The 12,850-nt window shown below is 42.6% G+C and overlaps 1 protein-coding gene across 1 annotated transcript in view; it reads left to right on the forward strand.

Moving 5' to 3' along the window:
* The window catches only part of MRPS28 (mitochondrial ribosomal protein S28), a 204,392-nt gene extending 191,846 nt beyond the window's left edge, over positions 1-12,546 (forward strand). Inside the window, exon 3 of the mRNA XM_086694967.1 lies at positions 12,395-12,546. Coding sequence (XP_086551093.1) covers positions 12,395-12,521 — 127 coding nt within the window. The 3' untranslated portion in view covers positions 12,522-12,546. The remainder of the gene's footprint in view (positions 1-12,394) is intronic.
* The last annotated feature ends 304 nt before the right edge of the window (positions 12,547-12,850 follow it).

Below are 12,850 nucleotides of genomic sequence, written 5' to 3' on the forward strand. Positions count from 1 at the left end.
AGGATCTCCAGCTGTTCCACCTACACTGGACCCCAGAATGCCCTGATCTCTTTCAGGAAGCCGAGGGAGCCCAAACAGAGAAAGATGAGTGCCACAAACACAAATAATCTTCTAGTCAACTGGAGTTTCATAAATTATTTGGGTATCCATATATTTTGAACTTCAAGAGACCTTCGTTTTCTGGATCCCTTCCTTGTAGCTCAAGAGCATGAGTTCTGGTGATCTCAGTTGGCACAACATCTCGAGAAAAGCCTTCCACAAAAAGAGTAAAAATTTTGATAAAACCAGTCAAAATTAGAACACGATAACAAGATAATTGCTTTCAAAATTTCTCAATATTTTTCTTTGCTTTCTTAAGTATATTTGTGATGTCAGTAGCGTTCAAGGTATTTTTATTCAGTTGTGAAGATATTGACGACTATAATTCACAAGACTTATGTGCTTTACGGTTTGTAAATATACAAATTACAATACTTGTCTATTACAAGATTTATATTTGTCCCTTTGGTTCTTACCAGCTCTTTCTGAAACGAGGAGAGAGATCGTTATCCTCTTTTTATAGATGAGGAGACTGAAATTCAGGGAGGATTCCAGGTTAAGGGATTCGTCAACGGACACTTCATGAAAAGTGGTCAGAATTTGAACCCAGTTCTGATTCTAAAACCTATCTGCCTCCTCTCTATTCGCGGATAAATTAAGTAGAGTAGGGGAGTCTATTATTGACTGTCCAGCATGGGCTAGTAATTTCAGACACGCTATTTTTCATCTACAAACTACAGGGTAGGGAACTATGATCAAAGATAGAGAAATTAAGGTTTAGAGAGGACCAATAACTTTTTAGACGCATGGGAAAGGGCTGAGCCCTTTCAGTGAGAAACAGTAGATAACTCTGAGAAGAGAGGTGTTGTCAGGTTACTGAAGTTTCTTGAGTGTGCAAAGCCAGACAGAGCATCTCGTAAAAGGAAGCTCATTGGTAAAAGGAGCGTTTGGGAGGCGTGTTTGCTCTTCTGAGGAATATTTTCTTTTCCTTTTCAGCAAATCTTTATCACGTACGGAATCTTTGCTCTGCCACCTGCAAACAGACTGGAGAACAATGAAAAACACCCTCTGCAGGATATTGATTCCGATGGAGCAAATGTTGATTAAGCAGAATGGTGGCTTTTTTTTTTAACTGGAGGCGTTCCAGATCTTTCCTTAGGCCTGTCTCTCCAGGGAAATGAGCTCTATCCTCAAAAATCTACAAAAAAAAACCGGGGTAAGAATGTAGATTTACGATGGGAGACGTGGGCGGAAGGAGGCTATCTGGTAGGCTATCTAGAAGCTCATCTTTGTGTTATTGGAGAAACACTCTCCCTCTTGACAGGATATAGTCTGGTTATCACATAATCTTCTCAGGTTTCATTCTCATTCTGTGCTTACAAATACCCCAAATATAAAGAGATGCATTTCATTAAGACAGCATTTTAAGAGGCAGTTAATCCCAGCTGTTGCCGTCTATCTTAAACACCTACCTTTTCACCCTAGTGTGGAGTTTACATGTCGATAAGGGATGTGAAAAAGGGAACCGCAGAAATCTCGGCAAAGGCAAAACACCAAGGCTGCCTGTGGGAATTGGAGTCAGAGAAAGAGCCCGGGAAGCTTTAAGTTCCAGAACGGCCCCTGGTACAATACTTGCCTGCCTTGGGGCTTTGGGCTGACCCCAGACACCGAGGACTGTAAACACTTTTCCAGTCACATAAACGGAAGGATTCTGTGCCTGCAACTTCGGCATTTTCTCCTTAAGAGACCTGTGGCAAAACAAGTGAAAAACACAGGTAGGAACCTGAGAGCCAGACCCCGAAGTTTTCAGCTGACTCACCCATTCTCTTTGCTGGCACTGCCCGTTCCCATCAAGGATGAATTCTCAACACCTGATCTCACTACACGAGTGTGAAAACCTGGTATGCACTCCCAGTTGGCCGAGTGGGATTTGTTGGCAAACGACCTGTGAACTTTCTCTCGCTCCTGGGTCTGCTACTCAGAGGAATCTGGAAGGTTCATGGAGGGAGGGGGAGAGGTTAGAATTAAGTGTGAAATGGGGAAACCAGGAGGGGTGGTCCCAAAACCCAGCCAGGGTGGCGGCTGTAGCCCATTTTCGCTGATGGGGGAGTGGGGATGGGGGCGGGGAGATACTCTTTTGTTGGAGAGGAAATAAACCTGTGACTCCAGCCTGCCTGATCCTGCAGGATGGACTGCCCGTGTTTGAAGTCAGGACTGGCGGGTTTCAGGAAGCTGGCTGCATCAGGTTCCCATTAGCTCAGGCAGCGACACAGTGGGTTCACACCATGACATGGTAACAATTAAGCCTTCTGCTACTGGTCCTTACCCTGGGGTGAGGCTCTTTTCTTCCTTAGCAATGTGGCTTCAAGTCGCCCTGATTTCCTTATGGCTCGATTTCCTGCAGATTCCCATTACTTCATGTCTAATCTTCTGAGACCGCTTATTAGACCACACAAATTGTAACAATTGTCTCCAGCGCACAGACCCCCTTCCAGACCCACAATGTGCCTAGGAGAAATACAGTATCTGTATCTCTGAAATGTGAGAGTTACTTCCTATGTAAATACTCGGATTACCCAAAATCAGAGTCATAAATATTGGGGGAAAATAAACTAATTATACATGCCTACCCTGAGGCATGATAGATTATTTTCTTTCTTTCTTTTTTTTTTTTTTTTAAAAAGAGTGGTTAAAAAAACCCAGTGGTTTAGAATAATTATCTCCATCTTCAATGATGAGAGAGATAAGACACAAACGAATGACTGTAATATGAGGCAACGAACAAAAAAGATATAAAGTTTTGGTTTTTCCAAGGAAGGAAAATACTTAGATGCAGAGAAGAAGGCAGGTCATTGAAAGTGCCATTTGAGCTCAAACTTGAAACGTGGGTAGAACTTGGATACATGGGAGTTGATGGGAAGAAGAAAAGACCATGAGCACGGACAGATGCTATGGGAAGAATAATAAAATAAGTAAAATAAGACATAGTTCCTGCCTTCAAGAGGCTTTCAATTCAGTTGAAACGATAAAACAGACATAGGTAAGAAAAAATGTAGAGGACAATATAAGACACAGCAGGCTCAAATCACTTCAGATACAGTTGATACTTAATTGTGGTATGTAAATGTTAGGTGCTGTTTCAAGTAAGGAAGTTGTCAAAGTTTGATGAAATAACTGGGTCAGACTTGAGGAGGATTGGGATTTAAGGCATTAGCAGGAAGGAAAAATGAATGGAGTGAACGTCAGGCCGGCCATGTGCTGGAGACAAGTGGTTCTCAAACTTCAGGGAGCATCAGAAGCATCCAGAGGACTTCTCAGGGCACTTGGGTGGCTCAGTCGGTTAAGCGTCCGACGTCAGCTCGGATCATGATCTCACGGTTTGTGAGTTCGAGCCCCGCGTCAAGTTCTGTGCTGACAGCATGGAGCCTGGAGCCTGCTTCAGATTCTGTCTCCATCTCTCTGCCCTCCCCTGCTCATACTCTCTCTCTTTCCTCTAAAATATGAAATAAATAAAAAAAAAATTTTTTTTAAAAGAAGCATCCAGAGGACTTGTCAAAAAAATGTCCTTGGGCACCTCACCAGCATTTCTAATTTAGTAGGGCTGGGTGAGATGTGGCAAGTTGTATTGCTAGTAAGTTCCCTAGTGATGATGCTGATGTTCCTGGTCCAGGAAATTGCACGTTGAGAACTGCTGTGGACCCACCAACATGTACTTGGAGGAAATACTGGGAAGTCAGAATAGCCAGAGAAGTTTACCCGAGAAGTATTAAAAATGAGTATACTGTTAACTCTTGTTGTTTTCCTCACTGAGGATTCTCCGTCTGAGTAGAACAATAAACATTCTTGGGGTGTTTTTCTATTCTCAAATGGCTTCTTGGTTTAGAATAAATTATTGTGAAAGAAGAAAATAAGACTTTTGCCTCCAGAAGAAACTGCTATGGTTAAAGCTGGATATCATTTAAGGAGATAGTTTCTGTTGATAACTTCTACAAGCATATTTCTTTTTGTTTTTATTTATTTACTTGGAGAAAGAGAGACAGAGACAGAGAGAGAGAGAGAGAGAGAGAGAGAGCATGTGTGTGCAAACGGGGAAAGGGCAGAGAGAGAGGGAGAGAAAGAATTCCAAGCAGGTTCCGTGCTGTCAGCGCAGAACCTGCTGCGGGGCTCCATCTCATGAAGCGTGAGATCATGACCTGAGCCAAAATCAAGAGTTGGATGCTTAACTGACCGAGCCACCCAGGCCCCCCTACAAGCATATTTCTTAATGGCTTTGCCCCTGCCAGGTCTATTATATGATTGCTGTTATTTTAGAGTTTTATGTAGTGGATGGCCACTGTCACAGCCAACCCTTCTTAGAATCCAAGTATTAAAAACACTGACCAAAGATACTTTGCAACATAATGTAGTTTTTGATTGCTTTGATGCTCAAGGATTCACATCATTTATTATCTCAAATATTATATAAACAGAAGTCATAATCTTCATTCCATGATCCGTTTGCTTTTGCATATTTAATTTTTTTAAATGTTTATTTATTTTTGAGAGAGAGAGAGAGAGACAGACAGATAGAAACAGAGCATGAGCGGAGAAGGGGCGGAGAGAGAGGGAGACACAGAATCCGAAGCAGGCTCCAGGCTCCGAGCTGTACTCACAGAGCCCATTGTTGGGCTCGTACCCACAAACTGCGAGATCATGACCTGAGCGGAAGCAGGACACTTAACCAACTGAGCCACCCAGGCGCCCCTTTGCTTTTCTATATTTAAATGAAAACTTACCACCATTGTTTCCCCTCATTTGAACAGAAAAAAAAATTTAATCCAGTTCATGTGAAAAAAGACTTCTGAATTTAAAAATGTTTTCAAAATATCTTCATTCTGCTTGAAATAAAACAAATTCATAATCTTCTTCCTATTGCATGGGGTTATTTATGAGTTTCTCCTTGAGTTTGTAGGCTGACTAGGGTGGGAATGGTTAGAAAGTAGAAAGTCTCTCCTACATATGTTCAAGATCAAGTTACTTATGTTTAAAGATCAGGTTGTAATGTGTGGACTTGCAGACCGAAATATGCAGTGCACTTTCCAAACTTCCTTTTAGTCTTTTGACTTATTTAAGAGCTGTGTGGTATGCAAATGATAGTAATTAGACAACATCAGCATACATGCAGTTAATAGCATGATTCATATTTATGAAGTACTGATTTTTTATATGAATACCAGAAATATAAACTGATCATACTGTTCAAATTTTGAATTGAGCAAACAGACAAAAGGGCTAGGAAGGGAGTTTATTTTATAACAGTGAACCAAATTTATTACCATTTCTCATGATTTAACATGTGAAGGTTAACTAAGGTGTATAACTTTTACGGTATTTCTTTATGTAGAAAGAAATGACATGCTTTCAAGTGATTAGGGACTGAAGGTGCTCATTTCTTCCTATAGCCTAGAAAAGGGAGTTTTGTAGCCCAGATAAGAGAGAGGGAGGGAGGGGCACCTGGCTGACTCACTTGGTAGACTGTGTGACTCTTTTTCTAACCTTGAGGTTGTGAGAGCTGAACAGGGTCTTTAAGGGACCTGCCTAGGAATACACAGTGTCTTAGTGACAGGGTGAGACCAAAATTCTGGATTAGTCAAAATTTCTGACTCCTTGATCAGGACTTGATACTGTGATAAGAAGGAGCTGCTTTTTCATTTTTTTTTTTCCATTACAGTTTTATTTATTTTTTTTAAATATGAAATTTATTGTCAAATTGGTTTCCATACAACACCCAGTGCTCATCCCGAAAGATGCCCTCTTCAATGCCCATCACCTACCGTCCCCTCCCTCCCACCCCCCATCAACCCTCAGTTTATTCTCAGTTTTTAAGAGTCTCTTATGGTTTGGCTCCTCTCTCTCTAACTTTTAAGAAGGAGCTTCTTTTGAGAGGAGAAATGCTCTTTTTTTTTTTTTTTTTTGTAAATTTACCTTAGACTTACTCCCTACAAGCATTTACTATCCTCTCCCCTATACTTCGAGCAATTTAGCAAAACAGTATCTTGAATGAAAATGTATTGAATATAAGAAAGAACATTTTATTTCTCCTCTAACCCAATATTAAAGATGGAATTTTAAAGATTTTTTTTTTCTTGGTCAGATGTATTTTTCTATGAAGAATATTTATTTATTTATTTTTTTTCAACATTTATTTATTTTTTTGGGACAGAGAGAGACAGAGCATGAACGGGGGAGGGGCAGAGAGAGGGAGACACAGAATCGGAAACAGGCTCCAGGCTCTGAGCCATCAGCCCAGAGCCCGACGCGGGGCTCGAACTCACGGACCGCGAGATCGTGACCTGGCTGAAGTCGGACACTTAACCGACTGTGCCACCCAGGCGCCCTGAAGAATATTTATTAAATTGAGATCAGGTTTCCATTTACTGTTGACATCTGGTACATATTCTTATTTGTGTGTTACCGTTAGCACATTTGTACACTGTGTCTGTTAGCTTAGGCATGGGATTCTCCAGTGTAATACGTGAGGTTGTCAATGCAACATGTCAGGCATCACGTTGAAGAAAGGAGATGAGATTTTAAACAAATACATCAGTTAATTTGTTTGAAGGATTGTTGTCTTTCCCTGTATTCATCCTGGGAGAACACACTCCTGTTTACATTGTCCTGCTCAGGACAGTTTCAGAATTCCCCCTGTATTTGTCCTCAAGTAGTCGGTGAGTACTCTCCAACAAGTCTCATTTTTTTTTTTTTAATGTCATTTTGTTTTTGACCAAAAGTACAATTCTCGGTTTGGTCAACGACCTCATCAACCAAGCAATGCTTAAAAGATTTTTGATTATTTCTAAAAACATGAAACCCACCAAGATCAAACCTACAGAGAAAGCACGATAACGTGGTACAGCTGAGGAGGTCAGAAAGTACAGAGAGAAGGTGACAAATACTGTGGGTAACCGCGGCACCCAGCGATAAACCCGGCCTTCCAGGAAGACTGTCTTGACCGTATGAGTTCTGATGTCTGTGAGGAGCAGTGCACCCCCTTCACACCTGTACCATTGGCACCTGCCATGTATTCTCAGCATGATCTGTTTAAGCACTGCAACAGATCAAATTCCTGCCTGTGCTTCATTTGCCTGTAAGTGTCACTTTTAAATATCTATGTGAAACAGTACAAGAGAAATATCTAGTGAGGAATTAACAGGGGATGTTGAAATGGGATATTTTTTAGTCCTAGAAACTCTCCTGTTTTTATTACGCCATCACTTCCTTCCTTCCTGTCCTCACTTCCGTAGCCCGCAGCCCTTGCTCAATCCCTCAGTTTCTCCTCTAAGTACTCAGTTCCCTGGTCTTTGGCTTTGCCTCCCACTGCCCTGCAACTGTTCCCCGCACCGACCCTTCTGCCCTCTCTCCCAGTGGCGTGTTTTACTTATTGTATTAGTGTGCGAGGGCTGCTATAACAAATACCGCAGACTGGGTGGCTCAGACAACAGAAATTTATTTTCTCACCGTTCTGGAGGCCAGAAGTCTGAGAGCAAGCTGCTGGCAGGGCTGGTTTTTCTCTGAGGCCTCTCTGTGCCTGCAAGCAGACGGCCACCTTCTCTCTGTGTCTTCACATGGTCTTCTCTCTGTACCTGTCGGTGTCCTAATCTCCTCTTATTTTTTAAAATTATTTTTTAATGTTTATTTATTTTTGAGAGAGAGAGAGAGAGAGAGCACCAGTGGGGGAGGAGCAGAGAGAGAGAGGGAGACACAGAATCCGAAGCAGGCTCCAGGCTCCGAGATGTCGGCACAGAGCCTGACGCGGGGCTTCAACCCACGAACCGTAAGATCATGATCTGAGATGAGGTTGGACGCTTAACCGACTGAGCCACCCAGGTGCCCCTAATCTCATCTTATAAGGACACCAGACATATTGGAGTAGGGCCATCCTAATGACTTCATTTTAACTTAATTACCTGATTAAAGGCCCTCCCTCCAAATGCAGTCACTTTCTGAGATCCTGGGAGTTAGGACTTCAACCATATGAATTTTGAAGGGGCCACAATTCACCCCATAACACTTATCTTTGATTCACCCAAAGGCGACACGGGGCCTGTTGCATTTGTGTCATTGGTTAAACAACTTGGGAAGAAACCAGGGAAGGGGATGTGTGGCAGGATGCAGAGAAAAACAATCCTCACAACCTGTTTCTGATAGCATCTTGGGGAAATGGTGGAGAAAGCAAGGAAGGTTAGTCATCACCTCTAATGTTTTCCTTTCAATAACATGTCCTCACACCACAGGATTATGTCACTGGAGTTGGGTTTCTTTCTCCTGGTAAAATGATACCCCTGGGAAGGATGACATAATAGAACGACAAATTGGAGAAAGACAGATTCTGCTTTTGTTACTCACTACTGTGAAAACTCTGCGGCCTGGCACGCAGTAAATACATGTTGGCTGTTGTTGGTTTTATTCGTCTTATGATTATCATCATCGACTCTAAGCTCTATGAAGACAGGGACACTTCGTATCTTGTCCATGGCTATACTCCCCGGCCTCACATGGTGCTTAACAAAAAGTAGAATCTTAATATATTTGTTCAATAAATGAAGACAGTTCACCTCAGAGGCTCTCTTTTCCCATCTCTGAGAAGAACTAATATTTACTGAGCACTTACTATGTGTGAAGCTTGTGGACCTGGTTTACGTGGATGATTTTATTTTCCTCCTCACACCAATCATTTAAAGTAGGTACTGCTTTTATCTGCATTTTTCAGACGAGGAAACTGGGGCATAGAGAGTTTAGTAACTAGTTAAGGCCACACAGCTAACAAACAGCAGAGTTCAGGTTCTGTTGGACTCAAACCTGCAGTACTAATGGGTGTGCTATAGTGCCTCCCTCATGTCCTTAAAGAAGGTGAAAAATGGCAGCTTCGTGGGCACCTTGGGAGGATTGAACTGGAATTTGTAAAGTGCCTAGTATGTCTTAGGAGCTCGATAAATATCACACCCTGCCACCTCACTCCGTTTACCTTGCTGTCCAGACAGAACTTGTCTTGTAACCAACAACTCCTCCCAGATCTTTGATTTACCCAAATATCCTGCATCCACTGCCCCCTTTCTCCACCCCCCTTCATAGCAGGGCTACTCTGGACTCAAGAGAGGTCTCTACTTTGTCTTGAAGCCACTCAAGTCAGGCAGGAGCCTCTCCTCTCTTCTGAAACTGCTCTTAGCAAGATGACCAAATACATCCCATGAACTAATCCAACAGCCTCTTTGTCTCACTTTCCCAGCCTCTTAGCATCATTCAACAGAGCTAATGACTCTCCTTAAAACACCCTTTTCTCGGAGCTTCCTGGCTTTTGTTTGAATCTCTTGAATGCTCCTTCTCGGTCCCCTTTGCTGGCATGCTCACCTCCATTCTGCATCTAAATGTTGACATACCCCAGGCTGAAACTTCCTTCTTTATCTGCATTCTCTGGCCAGGAAAGCACATCCATAGCCATGATTAAATGCCATTTGTATGTAGGTGGTTCCAAACTTCTGACTCCAGACTTGACTTCTCCCTGGAGTTTCCGATTCATGGATCTGGCTTCCATACAACATTGCTCCTTGCAATTCAATTCTGATGGACAACTCCAACTTAATATGTACACAGTCCTCCATATGCACTACAATTCCCTTTCCCTGCCTAGATCTTTCACATTCTTTCCTAAGTAAGTAATGGCTCCATCCATTGTTCAGGATAAAAATCTGTGAGTTGTCCTTAATTCCTTGTTTTCTCTTATCCTACTTTGAATCCAGCAGTAAGTCTTGTGGAAGGCTTTCCCTCCAAAATGTATCTCAAACCCATCTATCTCAAATCTCTTTGAAATTAAAAGAGTTTTGACATGACTTCTGAGGGTCTCCTTGGTCTAGCTCCTGCATGCCTCTAAGACCTCCAGTATGGCCACCGTCCCCTTTGTTGTGATGCTCCAGACACATTGAAATCTAGTCCTTGAACACAGCAGACTTATTTCTGTCTCAGGGCATTTGCACTTGCTCTTCTTTCTGCCTAGGTTTCTTTCTCCCACATCTCCACATGACTGTCTCGTTCTTATCATTCAGGTCTCAACTAAAATATCATCTTCTCAGAGAAGATTTCCATGAGCACCTTGGTTAGAATATCTTCCCACCCACAACCTCATGTCCATCTATCAATTAGGAAAGTGTTTGGCTATGAATAAGAATAAACCTGGTATAGGCCTAAACCGATAAGTCTCTGTCTCACATATTAAGATATCCATGGTAGTTAGGTCAAGGTTGTTCAAGGTTCAATGATGCTATCAGGGACTCAGACTCTTTCTCACTTTCTATTCTGCCATCTTTAACATCTTGACTTTATGCCTTGCGATTATCATTTCAAGGTCACAAGACAGCTGCTGTACCTCTAGGCGTTATGTCTAGGTCCCAAACAAGAAGGAGGGAGAGTTCAAAGCATCAAAGTCTTTCCTTATGTGGCTCTGCATTTTATTGGGCAGGGAGGGCCTCCTCAGGGTGTTCAACTTGGACTCATGGCCTTGGGTCACACTATCCCTAGCAGTAAGGGATGCTGGGACATAAGCATTTTATCTTCCCAGCACATATACTAGAGAATGCAAGGGAGATGGAGGGTGTAAATGATCTGGGGCAGCTAAGACCGGGCACCTTTTATGCCATCTTGCCCTGTTTACTTTTTTTTTGTGGAACTTATGATTATCTGAAATTACCTTGCTATTTATCTGTTTTCTTACTTATGGTATGCTCTTATGTAGAGTAAGCTACACAATGGTGTAACATTTGGATGACAATGGATAACAATGGTGACCTTGTTATCTTTTGTTTAGGACCATGATGAGAAGCAACTCTAACACACAGTAGGCAGTCAATAACTAGTGGTTGATTGTTGAATAAGCCATCAAAAAATAGCTGAGATTTGCCTTTGTTACAAATGCATTTCTTTTGTGGATAAAACACTCACACAGTAGTAGATCATTAAAGTTTAATTGTAAGTGTCCTGTGCAAATTGACTGGCATGCTGTTGAGACATTGTGGAGTGAACTATTCTGATCTGAGGAGTAACACTGGGTCTGTTCGCAGCAGCTGTATTGGTAGGATTGGTGGTATCTTCTGTTAGTTCCACACCCTCAAAGCTGCCTTTGTGATAGCTCAACTGGCAGAATGTCCATGGGTTGGAGAAAAGCTAAGTGTCCTCCCACAGGATTTAGCCACTGGCTGTGTCATCTGGATTTGTGATCTAATTCACTGAACTTCCTGGCCACACACAAGCTCCAGAATATTATGCAAAATCTGAATGGCAGATACACAGGCTTGGTCAAGCTCATGATAAGTTCCTATGCCAGCCCAAGTTTCTATTTAAAAGAAGAGATTTAGTGGTGGTTCTCAAGTTCAAGGTTGAACATGGTCACTGGAGTCTAGGTGTGCCTAGTAATGGCTGATGGGCTAATCGAGTGGTTCCTCTTGTAAGGGTGCACTGAATAGCCTCATGGAAATCCCTTACCCTAGAGAAGAGTTGAGCTCACAAGTTCAGTCTCAGTGCTCTGCAGAGAGAAGGGATACTGAAGACTGCCCCTTGCCTTTAGATGAGCTGTTCATGGACTCGTATGTGAATCCAGGGGAAAATAAGGAGCTGTAAGTAAATATGGGAAGGAGTCTTTTTATCACAAATCCTCCAAATATACAGCACGAAGCTATATTGCTGTGGGAGGTGTTCCTCCCCCTTCTTTGTGGCTCATAGCCATGGCTCTGGTGCATGGAGGGTGTCACAGAACACAGAACCCATTCAGCTTGTTGAGGTTTCTAGTGTGGTGGCCACACCTACAGCAACTAATTCCTGAGCATACTAAAGACATCTTTGGGAACTCTCAGAAAGAAGCAGGAGAGACCTGGTAGGGATGGAGATACTGCGACGGTGGGTAGGAGTGAGATGTCTGTTTCATAATTTGTAATAGGAACTCTTATTTTATTTGTTGTTTTTGTTTTGTTTTATTTTATCCTATGAACTCATTTTAAACATCAGTCCCAGCCCCCACTTTAGCCTAATGAAGCCCAGGGAAAATGGACTACATACATTTATTGAACAAATATTAACTGCCAGGTAATGTACTAGATGTTGAAGTGCAGGGAACAAAATAGATAAAGTCCCTACTTTCATAGAGCTTCTTACCTTGTAGAGGGAGAGATGGAGAATAAACAGACTTCAATAATGGGATTGATGAAAGGGCTAAAAGGTGGATATAAAAAGAAAAATTAATTTAGAATATGGGCCGGAGACTCAAGGAGAGGTTTAGGGAAAATTACTCTTGGGGGAAGATGCTAACTATTCCCCATCTCCATCTCCACAGCTTCAAAGTCATCACCAGCGTCACCATGAGCCAAAACAGACCTCCTGAGGCCAACCCTTTTTGTCCCTTTCCTGTGCACAATGAGTCCCATTGCCTTCATCACCCAAGTGACAGCCTGGCCTTGTGATTTATGAGCATGGTGTCTCCGTGGCTGGGCTCTGAGCTTCTGCACCCTGGGTTTCTGGGAGCCTCGTGCAACGGTGAGCCCACTGCAGGGGCTTGAAAAGTATCTGTTGACCATCTGACAGGGTGAATGAATGACGTGGAGTCACGTTGCAACAGGTGAGCTTTAGGTCAGACATAAATGCTTCTTGTCAGGCTCATGAAATGCTAAAACAGCTGTGAGTGCAGCTTGTGGTTCACACCATGTCAGGCTTCAGCTCAGGGAGGATTAACCCATTGGCTGCAGCAAAGTTACTGGCAGTGGATCTGTTTCAGCCACCGCACATCCTGGAG

This window comes from Puma concolor, chromosome F2, assembly GCF_028749965.1.
Source record: "Puma concolor isolate L17-30 chromosome F2, mPumCon1.1.hap2, whole genome shotgun sequence".
Taxonomy (NCBI): domain Eukaryota; kingdom Metazoa; phylum Chordata; class Mammalia; order Carnivora; family Felidae; genus Puma; species Puma concolor.